The sequence below is a fragment of the Meriones unguiculatus genome, chromosome 14 (assembly GCF_030254825.1).
Source record: "Meriones unguiculatus strain TT.TT164.6M chromosome 14, Bangor_MerUng_6.1, whole genome shotgun sequence".
Lineage (NCBI taxonomy): Eukaryota > Metazoa > Chordata > Mammalia > Rodentia > Muridae > Meriones > Meriones unguiculatus.
Window position 1 is genome coordinate 20203138 of NC_083361.1, and position 26370 is coordinate 20229507.

At 43.9% G+C, this 26370-nt stretch overlaps 1 protein-coding gene across 1 annotated transcript; it reads left to right on the forward strand.

The window, feature by feature from the left end:
• The first annotated feature begins 188 nt into the window (after positions 1-188).
• Zp2 (zona pellucida glycoprotein 2) lies at positions 189-26370 on the forward strand. Its single transcript, XM_021635689.2, has 21 exons — positions 189-263; positions 4416-4570; positions 5976-6051; positions 10467-10654; positions 14231-14310; positions 15209-15292; positions 15627-15721; positions 17332-17481; positions 18174-18218; positions 18688-18849; positions 20125-20221; positions 20314-20498; positions 21646-21772; positions 22654-22835; positions 22917-23008; positions 23122-23246; positions 23391-23580; positions 24675-24810; positions 24889-24985; positions 25287-25364; positions 26206-26370. The coding sequence occupies exons 1-21, from the start codon at positions 189-191 to the stop codon at positions 26349-26351; spliced, it is 2565 nt and encodes an 854-aa protein (XP_021491364.1). The 3' UTR covers positions 26352-26370.

A 26370-nucleotide genomic window follows, 5' to 3' on the forward strand; every position in this document is an offset into this window, starting at 1 on the left:
TGGGAAAGGTGGGGGTGGGAGGCCAGACTGCCCTTCAGTTCTATTTCACACGAATCTCTGTAATTTAGACACAACTGCATTCATTAATGCAGTATAACAGAAAAAATATAACCAGAGAAAAATCCCCAAAATGAATTATTTATAATATGATCTTAAATGTCAATCTTCTGAGATTTGACTGGCAGAAGATGGTGCTGAGGATAATGAAGAAGAAAATGAAAAGGATGCTGATGAGCATGAAGGCAGAGGATGAAGAAGGCAGAGTGAGGGCTGGTGACACGGTTCTGTGGGTTCAATCCCCAGGACCCAGATGATGGAAGGAAAGAACTGATTTCCTCAAGTTGTCCTCTGACTTCCATGACAAGTGCATGCACACACACATGCACAATAAATAAGTATTACTAAAGGAAGAAGAGGAGAAAGAAGGGTAGGAGAAGGAGGAAGAAGAGGACAGAAAGGAGGAAGAGCAGGAGTCAGAGGAGAAATGGTGAGAGGAGGAGCAAGTAACTATAGAGGAGAAGAATGACAATGGAAGGTGAAAAGATAAGACACAGAGAGATGCTTGGCTTCAGCCATTCTTACAACTGAAACTCACCTGTGAATGGTAAAACTCATGTTTTAAATGACCAAGACCCTGGTACCCTTTGACATTTCCATGGACAAACTTCCTTGTGAGGTTGGGTGGGGAAGAGAGAAGCAGAAACAAACCCTCTGACCTTGAGCTTCCTCCTTGTTCCCTGAGACTGAGAAGGAAGATTGAACTCAGAGCTATAAAATATAAAGTATGTCTGCTTATACACATTATAAGCAGACAGAGAAAAGTATAGTTCTAGCAATCAGTATATTTTCTTATCCCCCAGAGGAAATAAAATAAATGGGAAATAAAAAGTTCTGAAGGGAAATTAAGAGGGCAGAAGTTAATTAAAAAAAAAAAAAAACAGACTTGCATATCATGCAGACACTAAGTCCTTGGGAGGTTTTGCAACAGCAAACAGCCATGGATTCTGGGCACATTTGACCATCCAGCTCTTGTGGATATATGGTATCTTTTCCTGCCCCAATAGTGCATCACAGGGCTGTTTCCTGTGCACACAGTGAAGAGACTTGAGGACTGGGAGAGAGTGGCAGTGACCTCAGCCACAGCCCTCTTCTACTTTCCCTTTGGAGCCACACCCTGTCACCACACCTCTTTACAATCCAGTGATGCCAGAACAGCTCACTTCAGGGAACTGTCCTGCCTGCCAATGTCTTGTGCCTCCTTCCCCTCACTGTCCTTTGACTCCTTAACACTCCAGGGAGGTGGCCTCTTATCCGGAACCCCTACCACTGAAGTTATTTTATTTGAAAAACTTTTTACCCAGACATCATGTTGAGCAGCTGCCCACCAGCGCCAACCATTAGCCACTAGCAACTGCCATTGTGTTTTCACTTTAGCTGCTGTGCCCAACACACCAGCAGAGCTGCCTGAGAGTGAGTGACAGTGGAGTGTGCTCATTGAATAGTCCATTTACCATGGAGTCCAGTCCTGGCCAAGAGGAGCCAGTACATGCATGAAGAATTTACCTAGCCTTCCATCAATGAAGCAGAGTCCCAATGTTCCTGCGCATGGGAGAGAAAGAAAGCAAAGATGAGTAGTATTTAGTACCTCCAATCTATTCCCAAGATAAAGCGATGCTAGAAAATGTAAATCAAATCTCTTTGTTTCTTTGAAAACTTATTCATGGCTAATTGGTTAAATGGGCTGTGTGGCCCAGAAACACATATTTTCAGTAATGAGTTTGGCCTCTGAATCTAAGAGATCTGGTTTCCAAAGCAGACAGAGTTTGTTCTTTGAGTCTATTCATGACTGATTACTATTCATGACTAATTATAGAAGAAATGGGCTTTGGTAGGCGGCACATCCTGTGAAATAAAGAGAAAAATGGGGGGAGCACATAGTTGTTAACAAGATTATCCCACCTAATGAGGTTCTTATGAATTTTAGTGGAAATGAAAACAGTAAGAGAAAATAAAGGTGTTTTAAATGGCTAACAAAAGCAGTGTTGTTACGTGGAAGCCCACAGGGGCCAGGCAAGGGCAAAAGAAGGCATCGCCAGAAGCTTTGTATTCAACTTGGCTTCTGAGAAATCTTGAGAAAAAGACACAGCCAATGCCTTGCCCAGAAAAATGAATGGTTTTCTCTTTAGGACAGTAATAAAACTTTTTGAACTTTCTGGTGTGGGATTTCCCTACTCAAAAGAGATTTCAGCACCTCTGCTGCTGATTTAAACACATACATCCCATGCAATGAAAGCCACTGGAAGTGTTTTTCCAGTGCCTTTGAAAACACAGACACAAGCAATCAAGAGGAAACATTGTCTGCATTTTTGTTTTTTCTCCAAATAAAAATACTGATGAAAATATTTGGGTGGGTAAGTTGCCTATTGAAATTGTAATGTCCCTGAAGTATTGATTGGGCTTAATTTAGTCACATAAGTTTCAAGCTACTGAAAGCCCTGTTTTTCTGCCAGAAAAAATAAAGACAGAATTGTTATTGTACCATCTGGTTTACATGAGGAATCTCTTGGCATTTCTTAACAGCACATTTTATAAATGCCAAATCCCAGATGGCACACATTGTCACAGTGGGGAGGTTTATAAAGGCTTCGAAAAACAAATCCTTTAAAATTTGAATACTGCCTAGTCTAAGCAAGGGCTATGGATTTAAATTCTAATGAATGAGCTGGCTTTGTTAGCAGACTCATTTCCCCTTTTCCCCCTCACACTTTCTCCTTCCCCCTTTTTGCTGGCCCTATGACCTGGAGATTTCAACCAAGAGAATTCTTCCCCCAGTGAGTCGTCTGAATCCGAGTCCCCACTCAAAACTCCAACTCTACATAAACTGCAATAACAATGGTTATTAAGAAAAACTGATCTTAACTGCCAAGATGGCAGAATGTACCACGGGGGAGGTATTCCAAGACCCTTTAGCAGACCACTAAGTACTATGCAAACCGTTCAACCCTTCCTAAGCTAGACAAGTGTGTGTATGCCCAGCACTGTGCTGAAATAAAGCCAGGTTCGAGCACTGGTCAGGGATGCAGCCTCAAAAGTCAGAATCTGATAAGGCTACTCGGCCCAAAATTAATTTTTACCATGCGCTTGAGCAAACTACTTCTGTCAGAGCCTCAGTTTCCTTCTCAATAATGAGAACAACTTTCCGGTTGTTGTTTACAAGTTTATTGCAAGTGATGACTGGCTTAATTTTTGTAAAATACTGAGCCCTGTGTGGGGTATGTAGCAAGCGCTCACTGAGTATAAATTAGTAACAGAAGTACCCCACCCACAACCCGTATCATTTGCTGCAACATTTTCTTTCCTCTACGTTTTTTCTCTCAATAACCACTTACTGAGATGTAAAATAAGTATCTTACAGTCACAGAGTTAGATTCCCATTTGGGATTTTGCATTGATTTTGCTAGGGCCCCCTGTGATAAAGTGCCAGAGAGTGGGCTGTTTAACAACAGAAATAATTTTCTCACAATTCTGGAGGCTGAGATCAAGGTCAACAGAATTGGTTTCCTCTGAAACAGACAGGGAGCTGTTCTGTGCCCCCTACCTTGGGTTATAGATCCCTTTTCTGTGCTCTATGTACATGCCTGGGTCCAAATGCTTTTGTCTCCTAAAAACATCAGTTGTTGGACTAGGGCTCACTGTGAGCCTTCATTTTAACGTCCTCACCCCTGTGAAGATTGTCTCTCCAAACACAATAGCATCCTGTATGCTGGAGATCATGACTTCATCATGACCTTGTCAAGGGGAGGCACATTCAGCCCACACTGGCTTCCTGAGAACTAGATCCCAAACGAGGGGTTCATCTCAAGGAGCCTACAGCTCCAATCCTAATTCGTACCTTGATCATTTGGACGTCTGTGCCAGTGCAAGACCTATGCACTACAGGCATTCAGAAAAATGCTTTCCCTTCTTCCGAGATTCACAAAATCAGGTGGTTTCTGAGAAAGGCTTACTCCTCCCCGGCACGTTATGTGAGATGGTAGTGACTCAAGCATGGATCACAAAACTTACCAAAGACCAAAAGAGAAAGGGCTGGATTATAGAGTTGCCAGGGAAAGGGGTCTTAACAGAACTCTGCTGCTACTTGAATATCAGAGGAAATCATTCTGTGTATGTGTATGTGTGTGTGTGTGTAAAAGATGTTTCAAAGATGATACAAATGTGAAAATCAGCTCCTTTGAGCAGAGAGAGAAAGAAAGAAAGAAAGAGCTAGAGAGACCTCATTTCCTGAGAGTCTGCAGGCCAACACCTGTACTATCAGGCTCACAAACAGCCACACCGTCGGAGAAACAAGATAAGGGATTTATTCCCAGCTTAGAGTTACAATTGCAGACTTGTCACTAAGACTTTTTTTTCTGCAGCTGGTGTTAGATGTGACTAAAGTCAGCCGTTGGGAAGAGAAAAATGAAGTAATGGAAAGAACGGGGAGCCGCAAACCTAAAACAACCAGAACCCAAGAGAACAGAAGCCTTGCCTGTGTCTCACCAGCAAGGGTGATGACCCTGGCCTCTGTGAGGTGAGCCTCTACCTTTCCACACACCTGGCTCACCTGACTCAGAACTTGGTGAAGATGAAAGGACTTGGAGGGGCTACAGGGGCTAACTAGTTGAGCTAGTGGCTCGGCCACAATCCATGTGGCCTCCATAGCGTTCAAAACCAAATGCCTTTGGATGGTAGAATAAATATAATCTGTGTGTGTGTGTGTGTGGGGGTGTTTGGTTTGATGGAAGCAGAATTATAAAGGTATTATGTAAGCATAAAAGTAATCCTTAAATTGAAGAAACTTAATAGACTCTGGGTGTTTGGTTTCAAGATGAAAAGCTGAAGGTCATAGCAGTGATCTTTGCCTGAGCTAAGCTTTACCAACACCTGGGCTGCTCACTCTCTGCCAGCCTCCACGGTCCTGGGCTGTAATCCCGCTCTGGTATGGCAGTTAGTCAGTGGCAGTTTTCATCCTGTGGAAGCAGTGTTCTTCCAGCCCACTTCATACACAGGTTCTGGTTGGCATCAGGAAGCACAGTCAGGCGCCTTTTTAAAAAGTTGTTATTTTACGTATTTTTTTTTATCAGTTAAGCAGTTTATTGTTTTATAGTGAAGAGATGCTCTCACTAATAGGTCAAACAATTCTTTTATTCTCATTTCATTTTCTTGTTTTTGTCATGGCAAATAAGCTGCTGTTAACATTGATGACAGCTTCAGGCGAGAGATACAACTCCATGGGCGAGAACTTCAATTTAAAAAGCCACAATGGAAAAAAAATAACAAACAAAAAACAAACAAACAAAAACACACAGGAGAAAATCAGAATAAGTCTGGAGACAAAAAGCTAAATTTCACAATACAAAGCCCTACTAGACCTCAAGCCAGCTCCAGAGATTGGACTCTTAACATCAAAATTAGAGGAAATGGGAAATGATAGAAGCCTTTTTTGTGGGAAGGTGAAGATGAACATTCAACAACAACAAAAAAATGTTACCTACACAGAGACTGAGGCAGGAAAGGAAGGTGAGGAATGGGAGGTTAAGAGGACACAGGCGGGGAAAGGAACCCCTTCCTCCAGAGACTCTCACCAGCTGAAACTAACACTATTAACAAAATTAAAATTAGCTGCGAAGATCACCTTCCTGGAAACAATATTCCTTTTATGAAGAGATTTCAAATGAGGATGTTAAAACAGCATGACACACGCTGACAGCCTCTCCGCTCTCCTAGGTGATAACCTGCACCTTTTTGAAATTTTCACAAACAAAACTATACATTTCATTAATGTAAGAAAAACAAGAGTATTTTTAAATTTAAAATAGGGTCTCCTCTCATACAAGACATTCTGACCACAGTTTCCCCTCCCTCTACTCCTCCCAGCTCTGCCCCCACCTCTTCTAAGCCCCAAATCCATCCTCCCTCCCCCATTTTTGATTCAGGAAAGAGCAGACCTCCAAGAGAGGACAGCCAAACAGCATAAAACAAGATACAATAAGACAAGGCAAAGGCCCTCAGGTAAGAGGCTGGACAAGGCAAGCCAACAGGAGGAAAAGAGTCACGAGAGCAGGAGAGAGTCAGAGAGTATACCCACTCCCACTGTTAGGAGTTTAACACAAACAACAAGCTAACCACCTGCGCGGAGGACTGGTGGCAAACCCTCGCCAGCCCCATGCTTGCCGCTTCCGCCTCTGTGAGCCCGTATGAGACCTGCTTAGCTGATTGGTTGGGCCATGTTCTCCTGTTGTCCTCTATCCCCTCCGACACCCGCAATCTTTTCTTCCCCTCCCCCAAGAGGTCCCTAGATCTCCAAGAGGAGGAGCCCAACGGAGCCCTCCAATTTGAACTCTCTCCCCACATAATGTCTGGCTGTGAGTCTCTGCACCTGCTCTCATCTATCTCCCGAGGAAGCCTCACTGATGATGACTGGACAGGTACCCATCTATGAATATAGCAGAATATCATTAGGAATCATTTCATTGATTTTTATGGACTTATTCATTTGTTTGTTTATTGCCCGCCATGTTTGGTTCTACTAGAGGTCTCTGGGCTACCCAGTCTCCAGTTCCTGGTCATCCAGGCAGCTTAGGGAACAAGTTCCTTCTTGTGCATGCATACCAGGGCCTGAAGTTAAACCAAACAGTGCTTGGCCACGTCCACAAGTTCTGTGTTACCATTGCCCCAACACCACTTCATGATAAAAGTTCTGGAGATATTAGGGATACAACATAAAAAGGCAATTTACAGAAAGCATATAGGCAAAATCAAATTAAATGGAGAGAAAATCAAAGCAGTTCCACTAAAATCAGGAACAAGACAAGGGTGTCTACTTTCTCCAAACGTAATGTTTTAGCTAGAGCAATAAGACAACTGAAGGAGACCAAGGGAATGCAAATTGGAAAGAAAGAATTCAAAGTATCATTATCTGTAGATGATATGGTAGCATACACAAGTGACCCTAATTCCTACAACAATACTTTCAGCAAAGTTCCTGGATACAAGTAAAAAAAAAAAAAAAAAAAAAAAATAATCAGTAGCCTTCTTATATACAAATGACAAGTGGACCGAGAAGAAATCAGGGAAACAACACTCTCCGTAATAGCCTCAAATAATACAAAATATTTTGGGGTAATTCTAACCAAGCAATTGAAAGACTTGCATAAAACAAAACAAAACACCTTCAAGTTTTTGAAGAAAGAAATTAAAGAAGCTATCAGAAGATGAAAAGATCTCCCTTGCTCATGGATGGGTAGAATTAACATAATAAAAATGGCCACCCTCCCAAAAGTGATCTACAGATTGAATGCAATCCCCATCAAAATTTCAACACAATTCTTTGCAGAGTTGAAAGGACAATTTTCAATTTCATATGGAAAAACAAAAAATCCAAGATAGGTAAAATGATCCTGAACAATAAGAGAACTGCTAGAGGAATCATCATCCCTGATTTCAGACTGTACTACAGAGCTATAATAAAAACCACATGGTACAGGCATAAAAACAGCCACATTGGTTAATGGAATCAAGTTGAAGACCAGAAGGTAAATCCACATACCTATGGACACCTGATTTTTGGTAAAGAAGCCAGAAATACATGCTGGGAAGAAGAAAGCAACTGCAATAAATGATGCTGGTCTAAGTGAAGACATGGTCTTCTCCATGTCTGCATGGAGAAGATTGCAAACGGAACCCTATTTATCACCCTGCACAAAACTCAAGTATATATGGACCAAAGACCTCAATATAGAACCAGACACACTGAATTCTACAGAAGAGAATGCAGGGAACAGCCTTGAATGTGTTGGCATAGGAAAAGACTTTCTGAACAGAACACCAAAAGTGTAGGCACTACGAGCAACAATTAATATATGGAACCTCATGAAACTGAAAAGCTTCTGTAAGGCAAAGGACACTGTCAATCAGATAGAGACAGCCTACAAAATGGGAAAAAAATATATATATATGTATTTACCAATTTCACATTCAATATAGGTCTGCTATCCAAAACATATAGAGAACTCAAGAAAATAGATATAAAAAAGTTATTTTATTTAGGGGATAGAAAGATGGCTTAGTGTTTAAGAACATTGGATGTTCTTCTAGAGGACCTGGGTTTAATTCCAAGCACCCACATGGCAGCTCACAACTGTAGGTAGTTCCAGTCACAGAGGATCTGACACCCTCCTCTGGTCTTTAAGGGCATAGGGCATACACATGGTGTGTAGACATACATGTGAGCAGAACACCACACACATAAAAATAAATAATAATTTAAAGCATTTTAAAGTCATTTTATTTATATATAGTGAATAAAGTGTCTTTCTGTCCCTGTGTGTGTATGAGAGAGAGAGAGAGAGAGAGAGAGAGAGAGAGAGAGAGAGAGAGAAATTCATGCCAGGGTGTTCCAAAGCACAAGTATGAAGACCAGAAGACAATTTGCAGGAATTCATTCTCTTCTATAGTATCCCAGGGATTGAACCCAGATCTTTAGGCTTGGCTGCAGGCACTATTACTCCCCAAACCATCTTCACTGGCTGTATAATTAAGTTTTTGTGAAGAACTATTGAGCCTTCTTTGACATCTACTCATCAAAGCTACCCCACCTTTCGTTTAGAGGGTGATCAACCTTTGACCTGTTGTTTGTTTCTGAATCGACTGTGGTCAGGTTGATTCCACTTAGACCTGCTAAAGTTCCCATGTGGGCCCTGAATTAACATACTAGGCAGTTAGGGAAGCTGCCGTAGGGTGTGAAAGAACATTCTCACTGACGTTGGCTTATTCTTCAAGTTATGTTCATATTTGATATTTGAAAGCTATTTTAATCTGTATTAGCATAACTATATTTTTAATTTATCTTAGGCTGCTAAATTTTAATTAATGCCATCTTGTACTTTTAAAACTACATGAGCTGTAAGAAAGGCACAGAGTTTTAAAGCACCTCTCCTGTGGAAAGAGAAAGAGGGAGAGGAGGGAGGGAGAGGGAGAAAAACTGAAACTTAAAACAAATGAGAAGAACAGGGACATATGGAGGCCGGGCCTCTTCCTTCTTTCTCATACTAACATGGATAAAAGATCTTGGGAAAAATCACTGAACCTCTTCAGACTCGTTATCTTCATTTTGTGATAGGCATCGAGACTTGTTTGGAAGCCTCATGTTCACAGCCACTCTCTTGGGCCTTACACTAACACACTTTTGAATTCTGACCCACGAGACTGATTCTCTGGCTCACAGATTTCAAAGCGAAGTTGGCAACAATGGCAAATGGTTCAGTTCAACCAAAGTAGAATGAAGAAACAAAGCATGAGGAGCCAACTCTGCTGTTCACCTCCTTTATACCCAGGGGGAACATTTCTTATCATCTAAGACCTGAAGAGGGCCAGGTATGGTGGCTTCACATGGCTGAAGGAAGAGGATTGAGAGCTCAAAGATAGCCTGAGCTACATAGTAACCTCCTATCCAGCCTGATCTATACAAGACCCTGTCTCAAAACAACAATAATAACTATAATAATAATAATACAACCAGAACCATCATCAAAACTGAGAAAATAAAGAACACAAAACAAATCATATGACAAGAGATATTGGCACACACCTTTAATCCCAGCACTCAGGAGGCACAGGCAGACAGATCTCTGAGTTCAGGGCCAACCTGGTCTAGAGAGCAAGTTCCAAAACAGCCAAGGCTACACAGAGAAACCTTGCCTCAAACAAACAAACAAATAAAAGAATGAAGAAGAAAAAAAATCAGAGCTGACCATAGCTGCAAGTGTCTAATGAAGCCACAGTAGCTGACTTACCAAACTCTGCACTGTGTCCCCCTCTGGGATGCGCTCTTCACTCGGGCAGACCCTTCTAGACTTCTCTGCAAACACAGTATGTACCCACACACAGACTCATAAAGGGAGAAACACAGCTCTCACCATTTCCCTTTTATAAAAGTACACCAGAGAAGCATGCTAAGTACGTACCTCTGAAACTCCACTTTTTACATTATCTTTCATGGTTCTGACGAATTCGCAGAATCGCTCTAGCTGAAATGGCTGTGTTCAGTTCATAATTTAATGATTGTAGAAAGTTTGACAGGAGATTCAATACTTCAGAGTTAGAAACTATTGCTTATATGATCTATAACAAGGGGAGCATCTGCCCAAGATAGCAGAGCAATAAAACTAAAGGCATCCCAACTTGCTTAAGACCAAGTTAAAACTCCCTCCGATACTCAGATGGAAACTGAGGCATTCAAAGGAGAAAACAAACAAACAAACAAAAAAACAACAAAAAACAAAACAAACAAACAAAACCAAAAACTCTGTGCCGAGAATAGCAATTTTTAAAAGTCTCATTGAAAAGAGCATGGAAAATTCACACTTGCAAGAGAGAGCACTGCTTTGTGAACTATTGAGAATCTGTATTCGGGCTTTCTGACCTAGTATGATGCAGCCATGTCCTCCTCGCTCCCAAAGCTGGCTGCGCTGAACTTCCCTGCACATGGATACAAGGCTCTTCCAGAGCAAACTCCTAGATACTGGTTCCCGAGGCTCAGAGCCACGTTCAGTGGCTGCCCCAGGTGGGCACGGGATCAGTCTTCATCGGGTGAGGCAGATGAATCTACTCTCCGGTACACTCACCATCTCCACAAAGCTTTACAGTGGGCCCTTTCTATCCAGCCTGCATCTCCCAGAAGCTCTCAGAAGCGCCCAGGTGTGGTGTCTTTCTAAAGCAGCGATTCTTAACCTGTAGGTTTCGAGCCCTTTGGGGGGGGTCAAATGATCTTTTCACGGGGGTCTTATAACAGATGTCCTGCATACCAGATGTTTACATTATGATTCATAACTATAGCAAAAGCCACAAAGTAGCAGCAAAAATAACTTTATGGTTGGGGGTCAGCACAATGCGAGGAGCTGTATTAAAGGGTCGCAGCATCAGGACGGTCGAGAACCGCTGCTCTAGGGCAAAACCCTCCCACTGCGGAGAAAAGGCACAGTCTTGGGAGGACGGCAAGGCCTGGGACAGTGCAGTAAACACACGGATCCTCTACCTCCCAGGTCCGGGGCTTCTCCGTCCCAGGTGCAGGCATCTTTCACCGTGATTGTCTCCTCACACCCTTAGCCATCATGGAACCCAGTCACTTTCACATTTATGGGACAGATGGCATTTTGGGGAAAACACGCTCAGAATGAGTTGCTCCTGCTGCCAGGCTTTCTGCTCTTAAAACCCTCTCCCCGTCTCTGTGTCTGCTGGCCTATTCCTAACTGCTTGCGTTTTGCTCCACCTCTCATCCTCCACCAGAACATAAGCTACTCCGTTCAGTCCCACGCAGAGATTAGCCACTGCAGCTATTCATTTCCACGCTTAACCTCCCCCCCCCAGGTAGTTCCCTTATTTTTCTAATTATAACAGTCACCTGTGGCGCTTGTTGAGCTACAACTATTGGTCTCCACCCACCAGGATTTGGTTCAGCGGCCTTTGGCTAGGACCCAGGAATGATGTTAATGAGAAACCTGTGTGGTTCTTCTGACCAAGGCGCTGGGAAAATGTGATTATAACTGACTCTGATCCTTCAGATAGATGAGTAGAGATTACCCTTCAAGTCATGCCAGGAAGGAAACACACACACACACACACACACACCAGTAATTTCTAATGCCACCCTGTGCCTGCCAGGGTCTTCCCACCATATTCACCTGTTAGGGAACACAAGCTGAACATGTTTCAGCATCTCAGAGAGCAATGAGAGACGCCAGGAAGACGCATCGACCAGGTTTCTGGAAATCTGATTTTTTTTCCACTGACATTAAATTATCAAAGCCTGGGCAGGTTGCTCAGCCTCAGTTTCCTGACCTGTAAATGCATTACATGATATTCTGTTCTTGCTTAGATTGTAATACTCTTGGACCCATAAGATACAGTTTTCGAAATAACCCTGAGGGTTAGCCAGGCGAATGTATGAAAACATCTCCTGTGTTAGCCAGCATGGGAGCACACACCTGTGATCATGTGTGAAAGGAGGGGGCAGGACGATCTCTAATTCTGAACTAGCCAGGGCTGCATAGCAAGACTATCTCAAAAGCATAGTCATCCTCTTGTTTAAAGTGACAAAAACCTGAAAACTACTTACCAGGAAGGAGCAGTTAAATAAATACTGGTTGGTCTAAAGACTAACTATACAACCCTTAAAAATGAGTATAGAGTCATATGGGAATGAGTATATGTGATGCAACCATATAAATGAGTGTATGTTATATGCGATATGTGACTATACGCATTCCTGAAAAATGACTATATGTGACATAGGAATGTTGTAACACGTAACAGGAGGCTACAAAACAGTGTTTAAACTTCGTCTCTGGGTCTTGCTTTTGTTTAAATTATACAATGTTCTGGAGCTTGTGACGCTTGGGGAGAGACCACAGACCCAATCCAGTTATAATTAAAGGATTTATTGATTAGCTGCCAGCAGGATGACAGCCTTAAAGCAGAATCTCGGGCATGTTGTGAAGAAGGAGTATGGAAAGCTTGGCTTTTTTGTTTGTTTGTTTCTGTTTTTGTTTGTTTGTTTAAAGGTGAAAACCTTCAATAACTACACTGGTCTGTTCTGACAAGAGGTCATGGTGACCCAAAGCAACCCTCGCGTGTCTGCGTAAGCAAGTTACAGAAGCCAAAAAAGCAGTTAGTCATGTTATGACAAGTAGAGAGACAGAGCTGTGCATTTTGGGCTGGGGATCACTAAGTCAGGGTTACTGGGCGCCAGGGACTGGAGTCAGAGACAAATGGCTACTGGGTACCAAGATGGATGCCGGCCATGAAATGGAGTTTCTCTGGCTACCACATATGATGTTTATAGAGAAAGTCTGTGACGTTTCATAATATATGAATGTTATGTATCCTCCGTGTGTCCTCAGTCTCTGACTGCTAGAATTACAGAAGTGTCACTCTCTGCTTCTGCACTCTTAAGTGTTTATATTTTTCTTTTCAGTATGCTTAAACCTTTTTGTTTGCTTGTTTGTTTGTTTGTTTGTTTTACCAGACAGGGTTTATCTGTCTGCTTTACCAGATAGGGTTTGCTGTCCTGGACTTGCTTTGTAGACCAGGCTCAAACTCACAGAGTAATCCGCCTGCCTCTTTCTCCCAAAGTTCTAGAAGTAAATGTTTCATTTATTATTATTATTATTATTATTATTATTATTATTATTATTATTAAAGTCCTTCCCGCCCATAGCAGCTCAGTGTCCAAGAGGGTTCCCCAGTAATAGGAACAGAGACTGTCTCTGACATGAACTCATGGGCTGGCTCTTTGATCACCTTCATCTGAGGGGGGAGCAGCCTTACCAGTCCACAGAGGAAGACAATACAGCCACTCCTGATGAGACCTGATAGACTAGGGTCAGATGGAAGGGGAGGAGGACCTCCCCTAGCAGTGAACTGGGGGAGGGGCATAGGAGAAGAGGGAGGGAGGAAGGATAGAATTGGAAAGGGATGGGGGGGCTACAGCTGGGATACAAAGTGAATAAACTCTAATTAATAAAAATCTATAAAAAAATTTTTTTTAAGTCTCTCCTGAGCATCACTGGAGTGACCTTCAACTTCCACTAGAGTTAGAAAGCAAGACATTCTGGGAGCAAGGGTAGGGGTGTGATGGCCTTACTTGCTTAAATTTATTTCTTTTTAACTCTCTCTCCTATGCAGCACCCACAGCAAAGCTTTACTGGTATGAACAAATGCCCTTCCTTCATGAATCCCAGCATCCTTCACTACACTGGAGTAGTAAATATCGTGTTTAAGAGATCTGAATTTTATCCCCAAATTATGGAGGCGGGCCACTAATTTGCTCACCTGGGGCCAATTTCAGGAAAGTCTGGTTTCACTTCGGCCCCTCAAAGCTGCTGGCAGAACTTGGAGGCAATCAGAAGGGACTTTCTTCCTAAATCCCTCCCTTTCAGCTGGACTGAGAGATCCAGGTGCCCCCAATGGTGAAAGGGTGAGGTCCCATCCTCTCTGCAGCTATAACAGCAGAGTCTCTGCCTGGGTGCACTGGTCCTGTCTTCCAACATGGCGTGTAGGCAGAGGGAAGAGTCTGTGAGTCCTCTTTGCTGCGGGAGGTGAGGCATTCTGGGAACGAGGGTAGGGAATGCACTGGCTTTCATTTGCTTAAGTTTATTTTTTCTTGCCACACTCTCTCTCTTATCATCTGCAGGTCGCTTTCTCTCTTATTCGCCCTTGTGACATCAGTAAATTCATTAAGTCTTTCCCAGTCGGGGAATCCTGCCTTCCCAGGTATGTCTCTTGGGTGAGAGAACCCTCTTACAAAACAGAAAGGGCTGCAGAAGAACTACCTCTCCACCCTGTTCTCTCTCCTCTCCTTCTCTCTCTCCCCATTCCTCCCAGTAGGGACTTGCTGTGCAGCCCAGTCTGCCCTCAATTCAATGCCTCAATCCACCTGCCTCAGCCTCCTCAATGCTGGTTTTCAGGTATGTGCCTCCATGCCTGGCTTCGCTCCCCTCTTACGTTAGTCACTAAAGAATTTCTCCTGCTTATCTGTGGGCTTGCTATGTCAGCCAAAGGTAAGAATTCAAAAGAACGTCTGTGCTGCTTCCTAACGCCTTGCTACTTGGCGCTTTCTGGTACCTAACACAAGTCGTGATTCTTCATCTAGGCTTTAATCTTAAGGCTTCAGCATCAGACACAGCCAGAACTCTTCCTGTGAACCCAAGGGCCCTGGAGACTTTCCCCCGAGCCAGAGGCTGCAGAAAGGCAGAGTTTGTTCTTAAAAAAAAAAAAAAAAAAAAAAATTCCTCCTCGGGGGTTACCCAGAATTTTCCTCTTAAAGCTTTAATTTGGAAGACCATAGAATAAGTTTCTGCTCTTGAGACCTACCATCCCTACAGCTGGCAGCTCCTTGTCAAGGTGTCTGAACCTGGTTCGTTAACTCAAAGCTGGAGTTCTCCTTGGAGGAGCCCTAAGTGTTGAAAGGGAGCACTCTTAAAGCTCTGGGATCTTGACCGCAATTTGTAAGTCTCAATCTGTGACCTTCCTGAGGGTAAGCGTGTCCTCCCCTTCCTCGACTGTCAGCATTCTTTCGTGCAGTTGAGGAGGAGGATGTTTCCACACTCACCTGTAGCAATAGTGTCTCCTGTAACTTCAAAGACCTCCAAATACTTCATCTGTTTTCCAGGCACTGTCATTTGTGGTGAAGATGATGCGAAAGTTCAGTTTCCAAGTAGTTCTGACATGGAAAGACTGAGCCCTTCTGTGGTGGGTAGGTAATATGTCCTACTTAATTGTAATTCCAATTTGTAAGAAGCGGGGGCATGTCTATTTGGGCACACAGAGTCCGACCCTTGGAGCAACTGGCATCCATCTCCCCTAGTGCCATGGGGGTCCCTGACTTGTCCAGTGCCACCCAAAGGGGGAATGCCTGCCTTCCTGGGTAGTATGACTTATCTGGGATCCAGTGGGAAACTTCCAAGTTTAATCACATCACCAAGTTGCATCGAAAGGGGTAAACATGCCTTAGATGTGCGGATTCCTGGCTCAGAACCTTCAGCTGGCCCTGCCCCTGGGATGCATTCTTGGCTATCTGTCTTCTGTAGATGCCTTTGGTGTTGAAATTATAAACTGCACTTATGCCCTGGATTCAGAAAATCTCATCCTGAAGTTCCCTTATGAAATCTGTACTCGGAGAGTGGTAAGTAATTGCTTTTGAGGAGTCATTTGGGGAGTAGGAACCTGATCATTACTGGTATTCAACTTGGTAGCTAAGGATTTAGTCTTTAAAATAGGACAGTAGTCCTCAACCAGATTGGTTTATTTTGTTGTGTGTCTAACATACTCAGAGGACAGTTTTGATCATGCCTAGAAATGTTCTGGAAGCTAGGTGGGTACAAGTCAAAAATACTGTCAAATAGCCTACAATGCTTAGGGAACAGAAGGCCTGATATATAGGTGTTGGAGAAGCCCAGTGCTTGAGCTATATTAGCCCTGGGTTTGACTTCAAGTAAGCTACTTAACCTTGCTATGCCTCTATTTGCTTATTGGACATGGGAAAGATGCTGCCATCTCCACAGGGTATAAGACATTAATCCTTTAGAAATGAAGGCAGGGCGCACGACTTAGACAAAGCAAATGCTTGGGCAGAGAGCTATTTTAGTCTAACCTCTGTGTGAGATGGAAGGCTATTTTTGGTGCCAGCAGATAGGGAGCCTAGCCTAAGAACAGGTGTTAAAAAGCAAACAGTTGCTAAGCAATAAGGGTTTCTCTATTGCCAAGCACCAGGATCATCCAATCAGGGTCATTAGATGTAATAAAAACCTGCCATGTGGCAGTTCTCAAGCTTCCCTGTGCAAAGAATCACCTGGGGGTTCCGGGTGTGTTCGAGGATTTCAGGTGATGCGGATTGGGGTGCGTCCTGGCATCGGCTGTTTTAACAGGCTGCACCATCTGACCCTAATGCTGGAGCCTACAGTGTAAGCTTTGTGTGTGTTCATAGATCCTGCTTTCCCAGCACTCATCTGGCCCACTGAAACCCACTGTGATGGCCCAGAAAAGTCATCTATCATTTGTGAAGATCTGCACTGACTTAAACTTTTCCTTACCCATCCACACGTGATATGTTTGTCATACCCACCCCTCTCACGCACTCCAACTCCTCCCAGAACTCCCCATCACATACCCTTTCAACTTGCTGTCCTTCTATGAATTCGGGCCTTATCAATTCAAGATGCTTAAGGGTTGCATTCCCCTGGCTTCAGTGTCTCCTAACTGCAACCCGTGAAAGGCCACATCCAGTCTCATAGCCTTTGGGTAATGATCTTTGAATTAAGAATTGTTTTCAAAGTTAAGAGGACATAAATTCTAAGACGGTTACTATCTAAAATTTGTTAGGTAACAATTGTCTTCTCTTAGCCGAAGTCCTCTGAGGTCCGGGCTAACAAAGATGGCTCCATTCAACATAGATGCATCTACTAAGTTGCTGAGTGGTTATATTTGAAAAACCTGCGTAGACATCTGGGACTATGACCATAATTTCCAACATAAGACAATAAAACATGAGAGACACATGACAGGAAATCACACTCTTATCCTTAACCTTTGAACTCTGCTCTCAATCTGTGAGCCTTATAAAGGTGTCTTTGGAGCTAGCTATAGTCTCTGCTGGCAAAGGAATGAAGCGCCTTCAGGAACTTGTATTGCTGAACTTCAGTGTGTTGCTACTGTCCTGGACAGAAATCTAGTGTTCTAGAACTGGCTTCCCACTGAGGAATCAACTTCCTCATTCTTACTATTTTTTGCACACAGATTGGCGGATACCAGCTGAACATCAGAGTCCAGGACAACAATACTGACGTACAATACAAAGATGGCATGCATCAGTTCTTCTGTCCATTTCTGAAGACACATATCCCTGAGAAATCACCAATTGTAGTCTGCTCTAAGGATTTCGTATCTGTGAGTGATGTGGGATGATCGCCCATCGCAGGGCTGTTGCAGGGGAAATAGAAGGGCAGTGTGGATGTAGCTGGGCTTAGCCACGGGATGACTTTCAGTTTGCTTTTGCTGTCTTGCTGTGTGACCATGATGCATTTTCTCAACCACGCTGAGGCTTTGTAACTGAGGCTTTCCAAAGCTCAAGTGGAGGAACCGCATTGACCTGACAGGGTGGCTCTAAGAACTGAGTGTACATAGTATTGAGCACATCATGCCTGGCAATAGAAAAGCCTCAAATATCTTCAGTCATTCATAGGACTGACTGAGAGCACATTCCAGGCCCTGTCCCCAAACTAAAACATAGTAAATACACGAAAACAGCCATTTTGTTTGTGTTTGTACTCAATAGGCTCATATTCACAGTGAACCACTCGTACCTGTACTTTTATCACGGCACCAACAGCTTAGTGCCATACTCGTTTCCGTATATACTGTGAAAGTTGTGTGTTCAAGAACCTAGTGCTTCGGTCTGTAACTGGATCTAGCCTAGCTTTTCCGGTGTAAGGCCTTTGGATGCTGGAAACACAAAGGGGTAAAGCCCCAGGGCAGGACTGGAAGACATATCTGGCCCCGTGTGGGGTATTTCCTGCAAAATAGCAGGTGGCAGAACTTCAGAAACTTCCTCTTAACTCTGTTTTGTTTTTTCTTTCCAGTTTTCTTTCACACACCTTTTCTCTAGCCTTGCTGATGAAAATCCGGTAAGAGTACAGTTTGTTGTCTTTTCTTTTTTGAACATGTGCATGTGCGCACACCTGTGTGTGTCTGTCTGTGTGTGTGCACACTCACACGTGTGCATACCATATGTGAGGGGGTTCCTGAAGAGGACGGGAGAAGGTGTCCTGTCCAGGCACAGAGGAGAGAAGTTAAAGTGACCTGGATTCTGAGAACTGAATTTGGTTCCAGAGGAAGAGCAGAAAGTATTCACTGAGTCATCTCTCTGATTCCCAGAATGCAATTCTTCACTTATGAAACATATTAACGCTTGATTCATGTTAAAGCTCATTGTCACTTTAATCTGAAGAAGCATTAGGTTCTCATGATTAAGTGCCAGTCTTTCAAACAACGCTTGTTTTTGGTTTGTGCCTGCGTGAGTGAGTGTGCTGTAGGCATGCAAGTGTAGCTCAGAGGACCACTTGGAACTATCCACATGTCTTTTGACTTTTGAAGAGTGTGTCTGCAAAGGGATGGATGGTTGAAATTGACAGTGGTACAAGCATCCACATTCTGCCCCTGAGAGATGCCTTAAGACAAGGATTCAATCTTCTGATTGACCCCCGGAGAATAACCCTCGAAGTGCCAGCCAATGCTACTGGAGTAGCCCACTACATGGTAGGTGGGAAAACCCTTTTATGTCACCATCAAGGGAATGGCCAATATTCTTAAGCCCAAGCACGACCTCAACCATGTCCTCAAGAAATGGGCTACATTGCCAATTTTTAAAGTATGTTTAAACCGGGCACAGTGGCGCATGCCTATAATCCCAGCACTGAGGGAGGCAGAGGCAGGTGGATTTCTGAGTTAGAGGCCAGCCTGGTCTACAAAGTGAGTCCAGGACAGCCAAGGCTACACAGAGAAACCCTGTCTCAAAAGAAAAAACAAACCCGAAAAGGTTAGCTGGGAGGATTGGCATACACTTCTAGTTCTAGAACCTGGGAAGCTGAGGCAGGAGGCTTGTGAGCTTAAGCACACTAGACTACACAGTGAGACTCTGTCTCAAACAACCTGTAAGTTCTAATACCAAGTACGCCATTGGATCATAGGAATGCAATAATGAAGAAGAGACATGGGCATTGGCTATACACTCTCTCCCTCTTTTGGCAGGCATACATTCAAAGCACAATGTAGAGCAAGGGCTGTTGTGAGTCTTGGGGATTAAGGTGTTCTGCTTGGGTGGCACTGTTTACCTTGTCTTCTACATCATCTGTGGGACATTAAACGGATGTGTCATAATCACATTCTACATAATGATTAGGCCAGTGATGAACCATGGCATAAGACTAGAGTTGAAAGTCTCATTGCCTGGTTATGATAGCTGTGGCAACATTATCGTGCAATGCCTTGCCCATGTTTTCAGTGGTGCTGTGTGAACCTGTGCTGCCCACTGCGTAAAAGCTTCACACACACACACACACACACACACACAACCACATGTTAGGTGGATAATGGCAAAACTAGGTTTTGTGGTTCTGTGCTGTGCTGTGCAAGGACAATTGTTTAATGTTGCATTTCTTAGAATATGGTGCTTGGGAGAGGTGCTGGCACATGCTCCTACACTGGCTACTTTAATAAAACATTTTTTTTCACCTTGAGCATAATAGGATTTCTGATCTTGATAAGCATTCTGACCAACACTACTAAATAGTCATAGAATATGGCTAGCTCTTACTCCTGTTTCCTAGAAACAGTCAACTATGGGTCATATTCGCAGACAGCATGAGTTTTCCAGGCGTTATAGAAGTCAAGGTTAATACTGGAACACCTTGACCGTGATTGGACCAAATGCCTACACTTAATTTGTGCCAACATGATGCCCAATGCTTGAGTATGTGTTGATTCTTGTTGCTTAGAGGCTCAGACTAATCTCTTCACAATCCTGACCTCCAGGAAGGGAGCAGCCATCTCTATACCGTGGCCCTCAAGTTTTCATACTCATCTTTTGGGCAGCACAGCATCTTCCAATCACAAGCTATCTGTGCACCAGGTGAGGCCCAAGAGGGCACAGCTTCAGCATTGGGGAACGTTGTTGGGCTTACTCAGGCAGCTGATGGGCATTCTGTTGACCACTCCCTGCAGAGCTCTCTGTGGCTTGTAATGCTACGCACATGACCCTCGCCATACCAGAATTTCCTGGGAAGCTAAACTCTGTGGGCTTTGAGCAAAGGGACATCCACGAAAGCGAATGGCATGCCATTGGGATTGACAAAGAAGAAACAAATGGCCTGAGACTGCATTTCAGAAAAACTCTCCTGAAAACGAAAGTATGTCTGTGATCCCCTGAATGTCAGAGCCTACTGAAGTATGCTCTTGTGGGTAATATGATACAACTCATGACTTGCCCAGAAAGCCTACTTGCTAAAGTGGTGGGTTTAAATGGTGCAAAGTCTATCTTGATCACCTTACATAAACTATTTTTTCTTTTTTTAAATTATTATCATTTATTAAAATTTATTCAATTTGTATCCCAGCTGTGGCACCCTCCCTTGTCTCCTCCCAATCCCACCCACCATCCCTTTTCTCCCCCCATGCCCCTTCCCTAGTCCACTGATAGAGGAGGCCCTCCTTCCCTTCTATTTGACCCTAGCCTAGCAGGTCTCATCAGGACTGGTTGCATTGTCTTCCTTAGTAGCCTGGCAAGGCTTAACCCCCAAGGGAGGTGATCAGAGAGCTGGTCACTAAGTTCATGCCAGAAACAGCCCCTGCACCCCTTACAAGGGACCCTATTTTAGAGACTGAGTCTATAGGCTACATCTGAGCCAGGGTTTTAGGTCCTCTCCATGCATTGTCCTTGGTTAGAGTATCATTCTCTTCAGGACCCCCAAGGCTCAGTTTTTTTGACCTAAATAAATGATTTTTTTTTTTTTAAGGAAAGCTACTCTCCCATATCTCTTTAACTTCCACATGTGGATACTTTGCTACATTTTTCTCAGTTCATTTGACAAGTACAGACTACTTGTAATACATCTAACGATGAACCTTCACTCTGCCCTGTTATATGACAGGACAACTTGATCCAAACAAAAGAGTCCCCTGTTGTCTGAGGCTAGTCTTGATGGATGCAGCTACCAGGGATAGACTGTCAGGGCGTGCAGAGCAATAGCATTTTGTAACCTCTGTGGGGTTCTTCTGAGTCGTCCTTGAGCTTGGCAAGAGAGTCCACTATTCTTTGCAGTTTGGTTTGTGGTTAATTCAAACTCTTGTGACTAATAGCACATAGAGCAGGAAGTCCCAGGTACTTCAGGACATGAGTTTAAAACCATAAACTTCCTACCTGGAGGAGCATCCTGAGGAAGTGACAGCTGTTTTGCTTCAGCTTAGAAAGGAAACCAGATCAGTCTGAAGTGTACTCTGCAGGTGTTCAGGGACTCCTGCTCCCTGTGATGGCCGGTTGACATCCTCTCATTTCAGCCCTCTGAAAAATGTCCGTCCTACCAGTTCTACTTCTCTTCACTCAGTCTGACCTTTCGCCTTCAATCGCACATGGTAACCATGGTGACCGAACCTGAGTGCCACTGTGAGCCACCAGTCTCTATAGGTAACTTTTTTTTAATCAAAATTATCTGGGGTTTTGTTTTTTTGTTTTCATTTGTTAATGCATGTGAGAAAATACAACAGACGTCAAGATTCTGATTCATGCTCGGAGAGAACGAAGGATGACTCGTATCAGAAACGGCAGTCCAAGTTCTAGGATGGGGATCAAGTGTGGCTACTGCTCTTAAACATTCTATAACTGCTGAATTTAAGAAATCCAGATATACCGAGTTAGATCCAGAGTCTTCCATCCAGGGACAAAGACTTCAAGCTTCTGGTTAGTTAAAACACTCTAGAGTTCCTGAGACTCCTACAAACTCAGAAAAGGAATCCTGGTTGAGCCTTGCTTCTCTTTCCTCCCTCACCCAGACCAGCTCAGGACAATCCCTATCATAAAAAGCTACCTTCTCAGTTTCTCCTCAGATTGCCTGCGATTTGTGAGCTCAAGCTGACTAGCCCTTACCAAAGTGCTCAGAACCCTCAGTTTGAGGTTTCAGAGTTCTATTGGACTTTTAAAATATAGCTTACCAGTTGGGATTCTCTAGTTAAAAAAAAAAAAAAAAAAATCTGAAACTCAAGACTTGAGAAAGGACACAATGAAACCTAGTACTACAGAGCCAACCCAGACTGAATCCTTTATGGGAGTTTTCTTTGGTGGCCTCATCACCTCTGTGGCCTTTCAATGTTTCCTGATCTGTATGTTGATGATGCTGTATGTTGATGGTAACTTACATTCTCTTGTAACTCAAGCTGTCCCATCAGTCTTTGCACAAAGGCTTGAGACAACTCACAGTTCCTAGATTCATCTTAACACTTCAAGGCTGGTGGGCAATGTCACAAGGTGGAGTCAGTTTTCTCTAAAGCTTTACTGTTGTCCAGTTACAGATGAGCTGTGCACACAGGATGGATTTATGGACTTTGAGGTCTACAGTCACCAAACAAAGCCTGCTCTGAACCTGAGTACCCTCCTGGTGGGAAACTCCTCCTGCCAGCCTACCTTCAGGTCTCAGTCTCAGGGGCTCGCAAGGTTTCATATACCTCTAAATGGATGTGGAACACGACAGAAAGTAAGTAGTAACCGACGGTAAGGCGTTAGGACTTAGTTTCGCAGTAAGTACTTTGTTGACAAACTTTTTCTAATATTTAAGTTCGAAGGTGATAAAGTCATCTATGAGAATGAAATCCATGCTCTCTGGAAAAATCTACCACCAAGCATAATATTCAGAGAGAGTGAGTTCAGGTGTGGTACAATTTCTACTTGGGTGGGTTCTCTTTAAGCTTTAGCTTAAACTAGAAGGATTTGTTGTTGTTGTTAACATAATTCTTCATCTCTCCCTACCCAAAATTTCCCAGAATGACCGTGATGTGTCATTACCTCAGAGACAGTGTACTACTAAGTGCCAATATCGAAAGCCTTTCTTCTCCAGAGGCCTCTGTAAAGCCAGGTCCACTGGTGTTGGTCCTACAAACCTACCCAGGTGAATTGTCGCAACTTGAGCTAACGAATGAAACACTTCGAGGGATTTTTTTCCCCCTAAGATGCACTATCTGGTGCTGCCAGCCTAACCTATGTTACAGCCAGCTGGGCACCTCAATCCTGAAGAGGTTTCTGTCCATTGCAGACAAATCCTACCAACGACCTTACCGGAAGGATGAGTACCCACTCGTGAGATACCTCCGCCAGCCCATCTACATGGAAGTAGCTGTCTTGAACAGGAATGATCCCAACATCAAGCTGGTTCTGGATGACTGCTGGGCGACATCCTCTATGAACCCAGCCTCTGTCCCCCAGTGGCAGATTGTCCTGGATGGGTATGTATTCTCTACAGCACAGGGCTGTGCATCAGAACTTGCCAGCAGTGATTGAAAACCATCCTCCGGAGACCTTGGTCATGAATTCCCAGGGTTGATCCTTGTTGTCCTCAGTCCTTGGTCTAGTTGGGTGGCTCGTGCTGTTTGTTTTTTGTTTTTTTTTTCCTATTACCCTAGACTCTCAAGGAATGGGCCCCTCTCCAAAACATCTGGTTCTGTTGCATCTTTACCATGAGAGGGAGAATTCTAGTGTTCATTCACAGAACCCCTAACATATGCTAGGCCGTCATGCATCCCATCCCTCACCTGAGGAACACCAGCCACCTTCCTGAGGAGATCCAAGCTGTAGCTTCAGTAAGTGGTGCAGCTGGGATTAGAATGCCCACTTGGCTCTAAACAAATGTGGACACTGCTTTGGGCTATAGGTGGTTGTCCTCTCAGCTCCACCTGAAGCTGAGACTCCTCCAGAGTCTCTTACCTGCAAAGAAAGAGCTATGCTTCAGCTTTCTTGGCTCTGTGAGACTATGTCACAAGGCTCCAAACTTGCAGCTAGACTCTTGCCTCAAGTGCACGTACATCCCATTCAGTCACGCAATGCATGCCTTTACCTCTGAAGATTTGCCCAAGTATCTCATCTCTATGTGGCCGGCCCTGATCCCTTTATCCCTGTTATTCTTCACACCTTTGTTCTTCCCATCCTTAATGACATCACTTGCTAGTGTGTAAAACAGGATGGCAAGGATTCTCTACTTCTGTTGCAAACATTTACTATGTAGGATATCTGAGAAAATCATGTTTGTGAAATAAGTAAGCAGGTATCTTAAGTAAAACACACACACAATAGGAGTGTCGTCACAACTTGAATTTGTTGAATTCACTTGGTAACACAAGTACATATTTGTGTTATATAGTAGAATACAGGTGTTACACTTAAAACTTCATAAATACTGGTGGCTAGGTCCAGTCAAAAAGACATAAATCAAACACTCTGGTAGGCTATAGACATAGCTGTGTCACGTGTGACTCACCTTGTACAAATGGGCAAGTGCAGGTTCCTGTAACCGATGCGCCCCATCCTGGTGCCTGTTTCCTAGCTGTGAATATGAACTGGACAACTACCGTACTACGTTCCATCCAGCTGCTTCCTCTGTGGCCCATCCCACTCACTACCAGAGGTTTGACGTCAAGACCTTTGCCTTCGTGTCGGAGGCGCAGGGACTCTCTAGCCTGGTATGTGAGCAAAAAGTGAGCTGGGGCAGGTTGACGGTGATTGCACTGTCCCACCTGATGCTCTTCCTCTTCTTCCAGATCTACTTCCACTGCAGTGCCTTGATCTGCAACCAAGGCTCCCGTGACTCCCCGCTCTGCTCTGTGACTTGCCCTGCATCACCGAGGAGCAAACGAGGTAAAAACAACTCCTGTCCTTGTCGCTCAAAGCGAGCCTCGATGTCTAATCCCGAGTATACTTTAGAATAGTAATACCTTCTCCCAAGAAACCTCCTTCCCCGGTCTTTACCAACATGGCGGTCCTGAGATGCACAGGTTCTCCTTTCCCCTGATGGACCCATCGTTTGAGAATCTATCCATGGCAGACAGGTGGATGTCATGTCACAGCATACTCCATGGAGCATCTTCTGGGGACCCTAATGCCTCTGGCACACCACTCCAGAGTCAAACACAACCTTGATTATCTGTCTCCTCCACAGAGGCCACCAGAGAAGACACAATGACGGTCAGCCTTCCAGGACCTATTCTCTTCTTGTCAGATGACTCTTCAGTTAAAGGTACAGATTTAAAGTCTGGGGTACTTCTGAATGCAAGGGGTTTTATTATTTTTTGTTGTACTGCTTTTTTTTTTCTGCCAGAAAGTTTAATGATAAAACTAAAACAACAAAATAAGTTCCCTTCCTAGGGAGCCTGGAACCCTTTGTAGGCTCTTCTGCAAATCTTGACACCAATAGGATCATACACAGTGCCAACTGATAGACTTGCTTCATTGCAGTCTTGCTATCACGATGTAGGATGCATGGGGCTCTTAGCCATGGTCTTGTTCATGAAACAGTGTTGCTTCTAACAATCCTATTCTCATGCTGGACATCGTAATGGATTCTTAATACCACACTACATCTTCTAAGAGGATTGCTGCCTACCATACCAAGAAATTCAGTGCATATTGCTGGTAGATGAATAGGTTAAGAAGCATGAGCATCCCTGAAATCCACAGGAGATTATTCTCCTGTAAGCATCTAGAGCTTCACCCAGGGGGGGCCTCCACTCCAGACCTAGAATGTGAAATTTAGCTGTCTTAAATGTCTAGCCAATTGCCCTGTGGCATCACACACACACACACACACACACACACACACACACGGAGAGCTAGCCATCAGGACATTGCATTAGTCACTCTGAGACCCCCAGGCTCATCTGGCTTGAGATGGAGACAACAAATGGTGCTAACAGGGAGAAGAGCAGGTGTGAATGAAGCAGGGAAGGATGGAGGTAGCAATGGGGTGAAGAGCCTGCATCCTACCGCAAACTTCCAAAAAAATAAAACGTGTGATTGAGGCTTAACTTTTGTAGAAGGGCTCAGCATGCCCTTATGACCTGAATACCTTCTCTTTGTAGGTGTTGTGAACCCTGAAATGGACGAGATTGCCAATGACACTGCTCCTAAAACAGTGGCTGCTGTGGCTGCGTTAGTGGGTTCAGCGGTTATTATAGGTTTCATCTGTTACCTGCATAAGAAAAGAACGGGGAGATGGGGTCATTGATTGGACTTGGAAATAAAGA

Bases quoted from the DNA above. Each gene is read 5' to 3' on its own strand.
- Zp2 (XM_021635689.2), top strand. From the start codon at position 189: ATGGTGCTGAGGATAATGAAGAAGAAAATGAAAAGGATGCTGATGAGC. The intron at 6,052-10,466 runs GTAAGAGGCTGG...TTTCTGACCTAG, and splicing joins GACAAGGCAAAGGCCCTCAG to TATGATGCAGCCATGTCCTC. The intron at 23,009-23,121 runs GTGTGGTACAAT...AAAATTTCCCAG, and splicing joins TTCAGAGAGAGTGAGTTCAG to AATGACCGTGATGTGTCATT.